Raw genomic sequence first — 16,783 nt, 5'->3', positions numbered from 1 at the left:
GACAGCCTTATCCAATGGTAATTGGTACCATCATTACATGTCTCCTAGGAATCTGCTTAGCAGGTTTTCTTAGCTTGGTCTTCTTTGCAGCTGGTAGGACTCCAGCTCCGCAATCCTGCTGTTAAATTCCTTCAATATCAACCACAGGTGCTAATTTGAATCCCTGGGGCCACCAAACAGAAAGTTATACATGACAGCTGAAGCTCTTGTTCAACACCTCAGAGTACATTCCAACATTGTAGAATCAGTTCAGCACATCCATCACTTTATCTGTATTTGATGAAAAGAAGATACAGAGCTGAGCCTCATCAGTTCCACCTCACTCAGGTGACCTCATTCTGTGTTTTCCTTCCATCTATAGCTACAAGTAAGCTGCAGCTATGGCCCTGTGCTCTACTGACTATATAGTGACTGAACTGAAATGTAACAGCAAATCATAGTAATGAGGAAGACCTTAGGTTATGAAACAAGAAACTGAAGTTAAGCAAGCAAGCAAGCAAATGCTTTCAAACACCTTGTTGTCATGTTAGAGGGAAGGCACATGAGCCCAAGGACTGCATAGTCTCATTCTGGTCATTATAAACCATGGCTTACCATGATGTCTGAATGCAGCTGTTGTATAATGGTATTTTCAGAGCAACATGACTCAGTGCATCATTTTCCCTTGTATGTGCCTAATAATTTTGGGGTGGATGTAAACAAGCAGAAGACTAATTAGAAAGTACTCTTGTTGTAGGCTCTGGTTCAGAATAACGGAAACAATCAGCAAGCACTCAGTACACCATTCCAAGATAATATCTATCCAAATGGTTTTGGAAGTACCACAGACTGGAAGAGTTCTAAGTTTTTAAGCATCTGGGAATCGGAAGTCATGAATGAGAAAAACTGGAATGCCTCCACCTCTTTACAAGAGGAACTTCCTGGTGAGAGTATAATTCTGCTTTACTCTGAAAAGCGGCAGTTTGATTCTGGACGTTCTAGAAAGGCCCTTGACTGAATTAGATTTACTGTCTGATTCCAATTGGGACAAGAGGGAAAGGGGGATCAAATACAGGTACCCATTTGATTTGTGATATTTACAAATGCACTAGTATTGTCAGAAATCTTTGGGCTTCAGCAATCACTCTTTGGGCGTGATTGCTGACGTGTGGGTCCTTGTTGACCCAGAAGTAATGGGCGTGGGGGCAGGACAGGGTGCACTCCATTACCGCTTGCAGGGGTCGGAAACAGAACCCCCATGTGAAATTGTCGCTGCTTGTATAGTAAAACTAGTGGACCTGCAAAATGTTGTATTGTAGCTCCTGTATTCCACCCCTCTTCTGTTCCCGTTCCCCAGTCAGCCATCATTCTATGGCCACTGAGCATGCTCAGTTCTCATTGGGCTGCTGGGGTTTCTTTGTCCTAAAATATTTTTGTAGTTCTGCACACGTTATTTTATTTATTTATTTATTTACGGCTATTAGCCCATAAAATATGTACAAACATAAAAGGACAGAGGCATAAAAACCGATATATTCGGCACCAGAAGGAGAACATCACGATGCAAGGGTGGGTCATTGAGCATCTGCACACGTTAAGGTTTCCCTAAGCCTGTTGATTCCTCTCTTTTGTGCATGGGTTCTGCTGTTTTAACTGCATAAGCAACAGAACTTATAGCCTGAACGTCTTTGTTTTTTTGAGATGGGGAAGAACTCAGGCTGGGCATCAAAATGCAATATATTCCTAATGCGTTTGTTTAACCTGCACTTCTGGCTGAAGGTGTTGAATAAAACAAACCAGCATCAAAGACGGGGGTTCCAGCTATAGTTTGCTTCTTACTTCATGTACATTTTTTAAAAAGTTCTTTAACATATAAATATGTTGCATCATGGGTCTTTAATAAGAATAGCACAGCCCTCCAATAAATGCTCTGCTGTCATATTTTTAAATGTTTTAGTGCTTTATAGATTGTAGTTTAATGGTTCATGGTATAATAAAATTTATTACTGCCTTGGGATGGTTTACACGGTGCTTGTAAATACCAAAAGAGGTTTTGGATAGTGGTTCTGTGTATAAAACTATTAACCTGAAATTGCTTTTGAGATTACAATGAATTATTACATTACTTAAAGTTTTAAACGGAATAATACCAATTCTAAACATATTTCTGATTATATATATCTGTGTTACAGCTGATAGCATAAGAAGTCTTTAGCTTTCGTTCATTCCAGACATACTCTGTGAAGCACCCTGAGACCGCTGGGTTTAGAGCAGTATTTAAAGTGTGTGTGTGTGTGTGTGTGTGTGTGTGTGTGGCCCTATACCCATCTAGGTGACATTAATGCAATGTTAATAATGCTAAACAACTGAACTAGTTTGTCTCTTTCTTCAATTTAAAGGAAGTGCTGCAGCAGCAGCAGCTCTTTCAGAACTGATACCTAATGTACTTCCCATAACATCTAGAAATGAAGGAATGGTAATAACTGAGAGCAAAAAGAGGGAAAATATTTTAAAGAAAAAATGTCTGTATCATTGTCAAGATGCGTCTTTTATGGACACTAAAAAAGTAGTGATGGCAACATCTTCAGCAACCTCTTCAGTTTCATGCACTGCTACCACAGTACAGTCAAGCAACAACCAGTTTAAAGTTTCATCTAAAAGATCATCATCACTAGGTAAATATTAAATACACTTGTTATCCTGCTTATTAGCCAACAGAGTTCCCAAAGCAGCTTACATAAACATTTTTAAGCAGTTACAAGTCATAGAATCATAGAGTTGTCTAGTCCAACCACCTGCAATGCAGGAATCTCAGCTAAAGCATCCAAGACATTTGGCCATCCAATCTCTGCTTTAAAACCTCAAAGGAAAGACAGTCCACCTCCCAAGGGAGACAATTCCCCTGTGACAAGGAGAGTGCTGTTGTGCTAAGGTTCTGCTTACAGAATTCCCATAAGCATCTGCTTGGCCACTGTGTGAAGAAAATGCTGGACTTTGGGCCTTAGAACTGATCCGACTGGTTCTTATTTTCTAACATTTGAATCTCACACAAGAGCTAGCAGAGGAAAAAAGGAAGAGGGCAAACATAGGTAACAAGAAACCTAGAATTGACAGCCAAAGGGGGAAAAATGGACAAGAGCAAACCAAAATAAAAGCAGAGCTAAAACAAAAGAAACAATTTCAGTTGAACCCAGAAGTTGTTGGAAAGATCTGGTGCTTGACTTTGCATCTAGATCTGACTTTAGTGGGCCTCTCTTGGGAGGGTATGCTAAAGGTTGGCCCCACAACTGAAAAGTCCCTGTTTCTAGTAAATGTCTGCCAATATGAGTCTTCTTTTACAACAACAAATGGAAACATAAGACCCAATCACATCTGAAAACAATACTTGTACTGTGCTCTCAAATATCAGTGCATGAAATAGTTAATAACCAAACATACAGATAAACTTTTACAATGTTCTAAACAGAGTACTATTGAAAGTGCTTTTCACCTACACCCAGGGTTGTTGTTTTTTTAAAGTTTTATGTGTAATTAATTTCTGGTTCTTTGGTATATTTTCTGGGTGAATTCCATATTAAGTTGATGATAAGGGAAATGCCTCCTGCTACAACTCCATAACAAACTTTCTACAAAACACATTACTACTCGCATACCATTACACCAACTTATAGTCTTAACTTTTTATAAATAAAAAAGGAACCATTTAAGTGACAAACAAATATGTAATATGAATAGGCCATCTGCACGGCTCGCCAGCTTATCTTCCACCAGCCCAAAGACTGGATGGCCACCACTTCAGGCTATGCTTGCGTTCATATCATCTGCAACAATCACATCCTTAAAATAATAATCACTTTTAAGATATAGTCTGTAACTAAAAACAGATGCTATAAAAGTGCCAGCAGATCAAAAGTTTCATCCAGCTCATTAGGGGTTACAGTTTGTAAAGTAAAAATCCAATAGGCTTCTTGCTAGCAGAGTAAAATGTGAGGACTTTGCACTTTTTAAGTAGAAGTAATTTGTTCAGTCACTAGAAACATTGCATTTTCAGGAAAATTATTTTCCAGAAAATGTGTTAGAAGAGTCTCAATAGTTTAGTTCTGATCTTTGTTCTCCAACCTGTAATCTGAGGATTTCTTTATCTGTCCTATGTTTACAAAAGAGGAATGACACTAAATTGCATAAATTACATTGACTTGCAGTAAAATCTCAATGTAAAACTTTACAATCATTAGGATTTGTAAATGGTTGAAATGTGGGAATGGAGACAAAAGGAATTTTCTCTGGTGTTCACTCATAGAGCCAAGCATACATAAGTCACAGTATTTGATAGACAGCCTGTCAGATAATTCTGCTTACATGTTCCATTACCATGTGAAATGAAGTACAGTGGTGCCTTGCAAGATGAAAAGAATCCGTTCTGTGATTCTCTTCGTCTAGCGGTTTTTTCGTCTTGCGATGCAAGCTCATTGACGGATTAGCGCTATTAGCGCTATTAGCGGCTTATCTGCTGATCGGATCAGCTGATAAGCGGCTTAGCGGCTTATAAAAAGGGGGGGAGAGGGGAAAAACCAGCAGGAACTCGCAAGACATTGTCGTCTTGCAAAGCAAGCCCATAGGAAATTCATTTTGCGAAGCACCTCCAAAACTCTTTCGTCTAGCGAGTTTTCTGTCTTGCGAGGCATTCGTCTTGCGGGGCACCACTGTATGCCTAAGACCAAACTTTTTTCCCAAGTTCCTTTCTACGTATATTTCTTATACAGGTTCCTGTTTGCTCCCAAACTCAGAATAAACTAACCCTTTCAGCATCCTCCATAGCCTTTCCCTCTGCTTCTCTACTCTCAACTGTATGTCAGTCTCCTGTCCCTGCCCAAATCACTCTGCCCTTGCTGCATCATATGTCTTATAAGATAGTTTTGTAATGCCACCCTCTCTCTCTCTTCAAACTTGGAATATAGAATTGTGCCCAGAACACTCATATAAGTGAAGTTCATTTCAGTTATCTCTGTGCTGAGAGATACCATCCAACAGGCATGCAAACAAGTGAATTGATTGCATGAGGCTGTGGCTTTAAGATGCCATTTGGCAATTATTTTAAATTACAAATATTTATTAAATTGCCTCTTTTAAAAAACAACTGATTGCGAAATATTTTATCCATGGTTGCAATTTTAAAAAAAACTAGATTATAAATTCTATTCAGATTTCAGAAATGACTGCCAATGAAATGAAGACATTGTTAACGTTGAGAATATGAGGTAACTTTTCTTTCTTGTATTTAGGTGATGTATTCCACAATATCAGTTCAGAGGATCACAGATGTTCTGCATTGGCTGCACCTCAAAATCCCACAAATTTTGTGCCACTTCCTTTCCTTTCTCCTGTTGTGCTTCCTCCAGCTTCTACTCCCCATCTGCCAAGTCCTAATGCTTCATCTTTCTCCAGAGTTACCACAACTGCACCCAGCTTTGTGGATTCCCATTCAGGTCTTTATCCCATGACAGGTCCACCTCTTTCAACCACAGAGAGCTTAATTAGTGCTCCATCAAGTGTTTGCAGGTGAGATTTTGTTTGTCTTTACATTTTTATTTAAAAATAGAAATTTAAAAACCGCAACATGGCCGAAAGATGTGATTAATACATGGACGCCGAGACCATATAACACTGGTCCTGAAAGACCTACATTGGCTCCCAGTACGTTTCCGAGCACAGTGAGGTTACAGGGAACCAGGCAGAGGGCCTTCTTGGTGGTGGTGCCCGCCCTGTGGAATGCCCTCCTATCAGACATCAAGGAAATACAGTGGTACCTCGGGTTACATACGGTTCAGGTTACAGACACTTCAGGTTACAGACTCCGCTAACCCAGAAATAGTGCTTCAGGTTAAGAACTTTGCCTCAGGATGAGAACAGAAATCGGGCTTCGGCGGCGCGGCGGCAGCGGGAGGCCCCATTAGCTAAAGTGGTGCTTCAGGTTAAGAACAGTTTCAGGTTAAGAACGGACCTCCGGAACGAATTAAGTACTTAACCCGAGGTACCACTGTAAACAACTGTCTGACTTTTAGAAGACATCTGAAAGCAGCCCTGTTTAGGGAGGTTTTTAAAGTTTGATTCCTGCTTGGCAGGGGGTTGGACTCAATGGCCCTTGTGGTCTCTTCCAGCTCTATGATTCTATGATGTTTTATTGTGCTTTTAATTCTGTTGGGAGCCGCCCAGAGTGGCTGAGGAAACCCAGCCAGATGGGCAGCGTATAAATAATAAATTATTGTTATTGTTATTATTATTATTCTCGGTGCCTTTAGAATTTATTTGCTTGTTAATTCATTGGTTTTGTAAAAAAATTTTTTTATTAGTTTTCCAATATTATTCCAATAATAGCCACATTATAACAATACCAATTCATATCCAATTAATACAGTTATTAATACAGATTATTCAAATCCCAAATTATACATTTTAATTAAAGTGCCCCCCACGTGCTAGATTTGATGGCTTCCTGATTTTATTTTATGTGTTCCAAAATCTCGCTAATTTCAGTTACATTCCAGTTAAAATGATAACCCCTTATAAAACAGCTGCAATCTTAATGATTTCTATTCATATTGTTACATTAAATAATTTATAAAACTGCAAGTGAGGAACTTGTAAGTGTTGTCATTGTTCTTTCCTGCATGTGGCAATTACTTTGTCCAGTATGTTTCTTCTTGTCCATATATGATTCTATGTCTTTCTTTCCTCCAACTAATCGTGTATCTGAAGAAGTGTGCAACCGTGTATCTGAAGAAGTGTGCATGCACACGAAAGCTCATACCAAGAACTAACTTAGTTGGTCTTTAAGGTGCTACTGGAAGGAATTTTGTTATTTTGACTATGGCAGACCAACACGGCTACCTATCTGTAACTTTCATCCAACTGTTGCTGTTACCCATCATGATTTGGGTGGAGCTGTTGTTCCATTGTTTTCCAAAAGTCTCTGCATTGCTATTTGTTGCTTTGCACAGAGAACACAAACCGCAGCTTCCTGGAGCCTCTCTGTCCCAGTAAATAAACTGTTCTCGCCATTTTTTTCTCAGCTTGGGAAGAGTGGTATGTGATTTCTTACAGCTGATAATTTATGGCTAATTATCCTTCAAAGTTACATTAAATCCAAGTCCTCTCAGTCTTTTTTCCACTTTCCTTTGTAGCTAGTAGAGGGTGGGTGGGGTTGGCTTTATATTTCCAACATAGTCCTTCCTTTTGTTTCAGGTCACAAACAGTTTCCATTTTTGTTGTTAAATTCCATTTTAATAATCCAGTTTCTTCCAACCTCACTTGTACATTTATATTTTTACTTGCATTCTGAGGAGGGTTGCCAAATCATAAATATATATAATTTTTCTTTTAATAAGCCAACCATGGGCTCCCCTCCTTCCACCATCTCTGGCACCGAATGAAATATTAGCTGCTCAGTTCATACCTTTAATCCATGCAGCTGGGTTGTCCTACAGTTTGTAAATTCATCTCTTCTAGCACACGCCTGTACTTTAATCTCCAATTAACATTCAATTAGCAGGCTAACCTCTGCTTCCAGGAATGGAGTCAGGGGGTTTTGGTGTTGCAGAAAACTTGCAGCTGAGGTTCTTCCTTGGATGAGCAGCCAAAACCTCTACCAGGAAAGAGGAGTCAGGACAAAACGGATAGGTACAACACCTAATTTATTTCAGCTGAAATAGCCAGTCCTCTCTGGTTCACACCACAAGGAGAGATTGACAATTGAGCAAACAGCAAAGCAAATTCTTAAAGGGTCTGCAAAACAAGCTGCAATCATCAAGAGGGTTGACCAAGAGGAAACATTTGTTGCTTGCAAAGGGTACCTTCTTCAAAATTGGCAAAAACAAGTCTTGTGGTTTCTTGCTAGTGAAGCTTGCTAAAGAAACAGTTTCAGCTGTCATCTATTTTTAAATAAAAACTTGCTTAATCTTGTGAAACTAACAGGGTCACTCAGAAGAGTAAAATGGATTTTAGAAATACATTATGACTGTTCTTATGTCAAGCAAGCTTTGTTATATAAAAGCTGAAGGCAAGGTTAATTCTCAGTTAGCATTTATGTCTTCTCTAACATCAACAGATGGAGTGCTCCTGCACCCAGTGCCTTTCCTGCCTTCGCATTGCCTGGGGAAGTGAGTGCCAGACCACAGGGCAAACTGCAGGTGAAAAAAGCCCGTTCCTCCCAAACCCTGAGAGGAATGCAGAGAACAGTTTAACCCCCACCATTCTCTTTCATCTTCATCTGCGACTCCCATGATGTTGAGGAAGGATCTATTCCTGGCGCAGAATGGAAACGGAAGCCATTAATTCATTGTTATTATTGTTAATTATAATTTAATAACAACATCATCCTATGATTCTCAAATCAGTTAAAGCCACAGTGTTAGTACAAGTAACCATATAACATTTGTTCTTTGCCTTAATTAAAAAGCAAGATAAATGTGTCAGAGCTGCTGCTATGGTATGGAATTGCTGATCTATATATTGATTCATTCCTTATGTTCTTTATATTTTTATCCCACAATTTTTCTTAGAAAAGCATCATGGTAGCTAAAAATACAGAACCCTAATCAAATAAACCCATTCCAGCATTGCTAAAACACATGTAAAATTAATAAGACCAGCCAAAATATGTAGTAGTGTTGCACCCAAAAAGTGGTTGAAATCCGTATTATTATCATTTTTCTGTCCATTTGCATTACCTTTTTCTTTATCTTGAGGTATATCCCTAATATCTGGGTATGAATGTCTGAGTCCCTAATGGACTCTGCATTCTTCACGCCGTATCTGCTGTTGGGTACAAAAGACTTGCCTTCCAGCTGTTGGCAAGCTTACTCAGGAAATGTGTGTAAACACATCTGCAGGCTATTTCAGGGAATAAGCTCTTGTGAACATGAATGCTTAGAGGAATTTGCTCAAATAGGGGAATACTGTTCTCAATGCATCCCTGGTCATATTCCAAACTGATGTCAGTCTGGTGGAGTATGGTCCTGCTAACATACAAAAAGAATTCCAAGGATCCAGTGGCATGGGTAACATTTAGAATATTTAGTCTGGGGAAGTGAAGTGCCCTTGTAAGGTACTCAGGGAGAAATAGAAATGAGTCCACAAATAAACTTCTTTAGAAAAATTGAAACTACTTAAACAGCAATTATGAGGCTTTCACAGAAAGTGGGGTGGGTGGGAGAAGGAGGGATAGTGAGGTCAGTTGGTGCCACTGCTGTGCAGTTCAGCTTTGACTTGGACAAAATGGGAATAGTTGCAGTACCGTTCCTGACACTGGACAATTCGGATAGATAAGGGTTCTGCTGGGTTACTGCCCACCTCACTGAGCTGACAGACCTGGTCTCAGAGGTGGTGTGGATGACTCCCAGACGGCTGGTTCTGAGAGACCTCAACATCCATGCTGAGGCGACTAGCTGTGGGGTGGCTCAGGACTTCATGGCTGCCATGACAACAGTGGGACTGGCCCAACACGTGGCAGGCCGCACTCTGGAACTTGTATTCTCAATGGGGCAGGAAGAGGGTGATATGAAAGGGGGCGATATTGACATCAATCCCTTGCCATGGTGAGATCACTTTCTGTTGAGATTTAGCTTTCAGCACCTTTTCTCTGCAGAGGCAGAGGGACCTATTAGGATGCTCTGACCTTGAGGGATGATGGATCCATTGGGTTTCCATATAGTTCGGGTTTTTTTCCAGTTGATATGATTGGTGCCATGGTTGACCCCTGGAACATACAAATGGCTCAGGCCATTGATACGATTATCTCTGAGCACCCTCTCCCACTTGATTCTTTGGTATATTCCAGAGCATAGAACAAGGAAACAAGCTGGGAAGCAGCTTGAACATGTGTGGAGGAAAGATCTGATTGAATGCAATCTAACGCTGGTGAGGGCTAATCACTGAGCTAACCTAGTGGCAGAGAAGGCAGCAAAGAAAGCAGACTTGGTTTCCTCCATTGCATCCTCATTGTGCCATCTGGCGGAGCTTTTCTGGGTAGTGCAGGGCCACTTACAATCTGACCCAAAGGAGGTGGCAGAACTGAGGGCAGCTTGCTATAACTTGTTTACAAAGTATTTGGAGGATAAACCCCCTTGTATCCACTATGACCTTGACTATGCTGTTATAACGAATCTCAAAGGGTGTCCAGGGCACTGTCTGGTCTTGTTGTGCCAGATGAGTTTCAGTTAGTAAGGCTGAAGGATGTGGACAAGTGGTTCATGCTCTGGGCCATTGCCCCTCCTGCCTGATAAAAACTAGCAGGGAGGGGACAGCTGGGTAGGCCAGGGAGGTGAGTAATGCCTCCCTGCAAGAGGAGGTAGTCCCTGCCTGCAGTGGTGAAACCATTCCTCAAGAAACCCTCCCTGGATTCGGAAAATTGACTACTGACCGTTTTGGTCTTCGTTTTGTATTTGTCTGTTGTGATCCGCCCTGTGATCTTTGAATGAAGGGCACTGTACAAATAGGGTTTGAGGAGAAGGAGATTATTTGCTTACCCTTTCACTTGCACGTTGATGGCATGTGAGAGAAAGGGCCATGATTTCAGGATGCAAGACACACAGTTCAGGGAAGGGATTTGGGACTGGTGGAAAGCAGCCGTACAGCTTGGGAACAAAGAGAGAACAGTGTGTCTCTCTGGGGTCAAGCATTTATAGGCATGTTGTAGCAAAAGGTTTTGTGAAATCAGGGGCGCCGACTTGGGTCCCAGGTTATGGGTGCCCAGTGGCACCCGCAGCATAACGTGACATCATGACGCCATGTTATGACGCCAACGCCACAGCTGTGCTTCCAGGGCCTTGAAGGTCACAGTGGAGGCCTTGTGAGATCTCTGACACAACCTCCGGTTTATACTGGAAGTCGTGTTCAGAGACCTGGCAGGGCCTCACGACTTCCGGTTTCTTTTCTTTTTTAATTATTTTTATTTATAATTTTCATTATTACTTTGGCAAAATCACATTCAAATATTCATTTCCACTGTTAATATCTTTCTTTTAATAAAAACATTAAATGACTTCTCTTCTTCCCCTTCCCTGCTTCCTTTTATTTTTCCCACCATTCCTGCATATTCTTATATATCCATCTAGTTCACTTCCTCCCCTTATTCTTCCTTTATTATATATTATACTGTTGAATTTACCTTAATCCTGCTAGCATTTTCACTTGTTTACAGTTATTTTCCAAATTCTCCACACAAAAATTCAACAACTCTTTGTATGCTAGATCTTCTTGCTCTCTTATTTTACTTGTTAGACCTGCTAACTCTGAATATTCTATCATTTCTAATTGCCAATTCTCCTTATCAGGGACTTTATTAGTCGCTTCCAAGGCTTCGCGGGGTTTTATACGTCACTTCAGAGATCGTTACAGGCCTCTGGTAGAAACTGGAAGTTGCATCGGAGCCGTGCGGTGGGGGTGCTCAGCACCCTCAAAAAATTGTGGGTGCCCTGGCACCCAGAGCCCCCTGGAGTTGGCACCAGTGTATAGAATAGAACCCACTTCATCATACGCATGGAGTGTTATACTTGGTTGATTTAAGAAACTTGGTTAAAATATCAGTTTTCTGCTTTATTGTAGTGATCCTGACTGTGAAGGCCATCATTGTGAGAACAGCCGTGTATATAACCATCAACAGTATGATGGTGAGGAGAGCCAAGATGAAGATAGCTGCTCAGAGCATAGCTCTAGTACCTCAACATCCACAAACCAAAAAGAAGGAAAATACTGTGACTGTTGCTACTGTGAATTCTTTGGTCATGGAGGAGTAAGTAATCCACCACAGACTTTATTTTTAGGTGCCTGCCACTTGTATTTCACTCTACTGTTGCTTTGGCTTTGCAAAACATACTGAATTAACTGCTGTTGCCAGACTTAATTAACTACCATATTTTTCCATGTATAAGATGACCCCTATTTTTTGAGCCCAAAATTCAGAAATAAATAATTGCAACATTCCGTGTATAAGATGACCCCCAATTTTAAACTTTAAAAATTTGGGGGAAAATATAGTCTTATACACAGAAAAATACAGTAATTTCCACTTCATATTAGGCATTGTGGAGAGTCAACAGCAGGGGGAGAGACTCACTGCTTCTGAACAGAAGGTCTGAGGCTGAATTCCTGGTTTCTCCAGAGAGGACTAGGACAAGCTCCTATCTCAAGAGCCACTGCCAGTCAGTGTAGACAGTGCTGAGCTAGATGGGCCAGTGGTGTGACTGGGTATAAGACGTCTTCCTGTGCTCCAAAGTCAGATGGATAAATGGATGGGTTTTAGCTGCATCAAGACTTGACGTGGCATGTTGGTCCTTTCCTATTCCTTAGCTTAGCTTGTTCTCCCCCTCTAAAACAAGGTGCGTCCTATGGTCGGGTGCGTCCCATAGAGCGAAAAATACGGTAACTTTGAATTTAAAGTTTTGAAAGTTACAGTAGTACCTTAGTTCTCGAACATTTTGGCTCCCAAACACTGCAACCCCTGAAGTGGCTGCTCTGGTCCTACAGCAAATCAGAAGCTGCGCTTTCATTTCTGATCGTTTTGGAAGTCGAACGGACTTCTGGAATGGATTCCGTTCAACTTCCAAGGTTCAACTGTAGTTGTAAATACATGTTTGAATTATATGTTTTGTTCTAAAAACTAAAAGTATTTCTCTGTGTTGCCTTCCAACTCTTAACCTCAAAATTTCACTCAGTTTGAGCAGTTAGCTGTTTCCCATACTCTTGTGATCCAAATTTTGTAGGCATTCATGGATTTCTGCCATTTTTAGCTCTAACAAATTTTGCAGTTGTTAGCAAATGCATTATTAGGGCAGCATAAATTTCTGTTACATACATTTTGACGTTCCAACAATTGAATCTTAGCATATGTAAATTTACATGGAGCTTAATGTCTGGCCTGAAGTATTTTCTTACAACACTTGTGATCATTATGCTAGAGTCCTCTTCAGGCATGAATGATCACCTTCAGAGGCAACAGGGGTAGAGGAAGCCTGCAGGGTTGGATGTCTCTACGGCCTCTACCTGTGCTGATTAGAGCTCCTAACCTGGGCAGTCAAGCCACGCTGGGCCGCCCTTGAGGGCCTGGAAGGAGTTGTGCAGCTCTGCCCATGCTGCCTCTTAAGCCTGATTATTTGTGTTTTGCAAAGTTCTTCTATATGGACATCTTTTCAACTGCCTTTGTTTCTGAATGCTAAAATTCAAGTGATTTTTCAGTATTTACTATGAGTTTATAAATTTTCTGTTAGCCACCAGCAGCACCAACTAGTAGGAATTATGCTGAAATGAGAGAAAAACTTCGCTTACGTTTAACAAAGAAGAAAGAGGGACAACCCAGGCAACCAGAGCTGATACAAGATAGGGAAAGTGTTGTTGATCATCGAAAAGTAGAGGACTTGCTGCAGTTTATAAACAGCCCTGAGACTAAGCCAGTAAGCAGCTCACGGACAGCCAAAAGAGCAAGGCATAAGCAAAAAAAGGTAAGCCTAGACTTGTATTTGAGGTAGCCATTTATTGAAAGGCATGAAAATGAGCTACTCAAGGTGTTTCAGTAGTGATAATACAGTGGTGCCTCGCAAGACGAAATTAATCCGTTCCGCGAGTCTCTTCGTCTTGCGGTTCTTTCGTCTTGCGAAGCACGGCTATTAGCGGCTTAGCGGCTATTAGCGGCTTAGCGGCTTTAAGAAAAAGGAAACAAACTCGCAAGAACTCGCAAGACGTTTCATCTTGCGAAGCAAGCCCATAGGGAAATTCGTCTTGCGAAGCGACTCAAAAAACGCAAAACCCTTTCGTCTAGCGAGTTTTTCGTCTTGCGAGGCATTCGTCTTGCGGGGCACCACTGTACTATTTTTAAGGTGTTTCACAAAATTATTTTCAGAGATGACTTTTGGGTGTTAAGTTTTTAACTCTTGTTGCATTGTTACTTTTTGTTTTTATTAGTAGATTGTTTAAACTGTTGTTGTTGTTGCTGTTAAAAGCCACTTTGGACTCTTTTTGGAGAGCAAACTGTGTTCAAATGCTTTAATATCTAAGTAAAGGTAAAGGTGCCCCTGACCATAAAGTTCAGTCGTGGACGACTATGGGGTTGCGCGCTCATCTCGCTCTATAGACCAAGGGAGCCGGTGTACAGCTTCCGGGTCATGTGGCCAGCATGACTAAGCCGCTTCTGGCGAACCAGAGCAACGCACGGAAATGCCGTTTACCTTCCCACTGGAGTGGTACCTATTTATCTACTTGCACTTTGACGTGCTTTCGAACTGCTAGGTGGGCAGGAATATCTAAGTAGACTAATTGAAATTAATGAACATAACTAAGTTAGGTCCATTAATATCAACGGTTCTACTCTCAGTAAAATTTAGTTGAATCGCAGCCAGTGTGTGGTATATGAGCTATATCAAAACTATATTTCTGTATCTCCAGGAAGAATTAAATACAGTGGTGCCTCGCAAGACGAAATTAATTCGTTCCACAAGTTTTTTCTTCTTGCGAGTTTTTCGTCTTGCGAAGCACGGTTTCCCATAGGAATGCATTGAAAATCAATCAATGCGTTCCTATGGAGACCGTCTGGGGACAGAGGGGAAGCGCCGCTCTGTCCCCTCTTTTGAAGCAAGGGGCGGAGAGGAGAAGATCGTTTCTCCCCCTTGCCGCCCCTTGCTTCAAAAGAGGTCCGGGGACAGCGGGGAAGACGCGCTGCGCTTCCCGCTGTCCCCAGAGCTTGCGGGGTAAGCTTCGTTTTGCGAAGCAAGCCCATAGGGAAATTCATCTTGCGAAGCAACTCGAAAACGAAAAAACCTTTCGTTTTGCGAGTTTTTCGTCTTGCGAGGCGTTCGTCTTGCGGGGCATCACTGTACAGCGCTGAGCAGATTTCCTGATGGGAAATGTTTGCTCCATGTGCTGCTTTGAGGGCTTTCCCACCTAACCTGAGACAGTTGGGGGAGGGGGAGAAGGTCCTCTTGCACTAGTTGAAGTCCTTGCGTGGGCTTCTTCTGGTTTGATCAGTTAGTTGAATCCAGCCCTACATCAGCTTACGTTTTTGGAATCTTCATGCCATTGTAAGAAAGGTAAATGTTGTCTTCCCAGTTAAAAGAAAAGGCCCACATTGAAACCAAAGCTAGAGAAAAGGAACACCATCAGCTACTAGAACAGCAACAGCAAGAAGATAGAGGGGCACAACAACTACAAGAGTTACAAGACATTAAGAAAAAGAAGAAAGAGAGGACCAGCACAAACTGCCAACAAGTACAGGTGCATACTCAGAATTGTCAAGTAAGGATGAAGCCTTCCCCTGACATCCCAGAAAACATTCAGAATGAATTCCTTGATGAAATAGAAACATCATCTGAATCACTGTCTAAACATGCAGATCATGTTGAACAGGGGCAAGTTTATGAAAAGTGCTTTGACCCATCAAATCCAATAAATGGTAGAGACTCAAAATTGCTTTTCAATACAGAGATGACTGTGAAATCACATGAACCCCTTTCTTTGCTTCTTAACATAATGCACCACCACACAGAAGATAACAACAAAGAGCAGATAACACAAATAAATGATCTGTTTTCTCAACGATTGAAAAAGTCATCCAAAGCAACTGATATACAGACTCCACCTAAAATAAAAAACAAAATAAATTCTAAAATAAAAGTGGCAGAACTTCAGTCACTTGCCGTCTCCAAAAAAGAGGAGAAAAAAGTAAGCACAAATAAAGCAAAGCAAATTAATCCTGTGACAAAGTCACCTTTTGTGAGAGGCTCCTTATTTCCAAATGAACAGCTGCATAATAAGCTTCTACTGCAAGAATCTCCACAGCCAAAAGGCAAGAGCAAGAAAAATAAGAAAAAGAAAAGTGACAAAGGGAACTCCTCAATTGGTAAGCCTCTATTTCATTAGCTAGTTGTGTATTTTAAATAGTTTAATGCTTCCAAAACATCTCTGGTCACATTGAGGACTATCTGAAATAATCCTGAAAGTGAGAAGTCGCCTCCTGTGCTTAGTTGAGAAGTGTTGTAGCTCAGGGGTAGAGTACATGATTTGCATGGGAAAGATCCCTGCTTCAACCCCTGTCATCTCCAGGTGGACCTTAAAGACCAACTAAGTTAGTTCTTGGTATGAGCTTTCGTGTGCATGCACACTTCTTCAGATACCTGAAGAACTAACTTAGTTGGTCTATAAGGTGCTACTGGAAGGAATTTTTTTATTTTGACTATGGCAGACCAACACGGCTACCTACCTGTATCTCCAGGTGGGGCTGAGAAAGGCCTCACTCTCACACCGCAAAGATCCTCAGCAAGTCAGTGCAGACAATACTAAATTAGATGGACCTGATGGTCTGACTCATTACAAGGCAGCGTCGTATGTGTACAACAGTCTCTTTTTTATGAAATTATATCTTGTGCAACACACAAGCACACCCCCAGTGCATAGGCACCAACTTTTAAAAAAGAACAACACAATCTGGCTTCCCTCCTCTCTCATTCATACTCCATTCAGCAACTAAGCTTGAAAAAAGCATATGAGAATTTCTTTTCCTAGCCTTAAATGCTGGTGGATGGGGCTGTGATTTTCATGGAGATTGCAGCTGGGGCAAGGGAAAGGTAATTTCTCTCTCCAGGTGCAATCTTCATGCAGATTCCCACTCACCCCATTCTTGAAAACAGCCTTCCATTGACATAAATAGAAAGCTGTTTTCAAGCTTATTTGTCACCCGGGGGTGGGGTGATTTTTGGTGGGGAAATTGTGGCACATGAGGAAAGAGGACTCAGCTTTCCCCTCCAGTGCTGCAGTTGCACTT

The 16,783-nt window shown here is 41.3% G+C and overlaps 1 protein-coding gene and 1 long non-coding RNA gene across 12 annotated transcripts in view; both read left to right on the top strand.

The window, feature by feature from the left end:
• The window catches only part of FAM193A (family with sequence similarity 193 member A), a 49,123-nt gene that overhangs the window by 27,146 nt on the left and 5,194 nt on the right, over window positions 1–16,783 (top strand). For 9 of the 11 annotated variants that reach the window (XM_083519095.1, XM_083519098.1, XM_083519099.1 and 6 more), the window contains 6 exons: window positions 737–923; window positions 2,379–2,654; window positions 5,262–5,538; window positions 11,581–11,767; window positions 13,242–13,472; window positions 15,073–15,862. In XM_083519095.1, the coding sequence (XP_083375221.1) occupies window positions 737–923; window positions 2,379–2,654; window positions 5,262–5,538; window positions 11,581–11,767; window positions 13,242–13,472; window positions 15,073–15,862 (1,948 nt within the window). The remainder of the gene's footprint in view (window positions 1–736; window positions 924–2,378; window positions 2,655–5,261; window positions 5,539–11,580; window positions 11,768–13,241; window positions 13,473–15,072; window positions 15,863–16,783) is intronic. The other 2 variants (XM_083519092.1, XM_083519091.1) reach the window with 1 other exon arrangement.
• LOC310714487 lies at window positions 935–1,830 on the top strand. Its single transcript, XR_014529831.1, has 2 exons — window positions 935–1,417; window positions 1,562–1,830. It is a non-coding gene; the product is annotated as an uncharacterized lncRNA (long non-coding RNA).

This window comes from Podarcis liolepis, assembly GCF_965112155.1.
Source record: "Podarcis liolepis genome assembly, chromosome: 8".
Taxonomy (NCBI): domain Eukaryota; kingdom Metazoa; phylum Chordata; class Lepidosauria; order Squamata; family Lacertidae; genus Podarcis; species Podarcis liolepis.
Note: the sequence above shows the minus strand (reverse complement) of the source record. Positions and strands in the feature narration are given on the sequence as shown.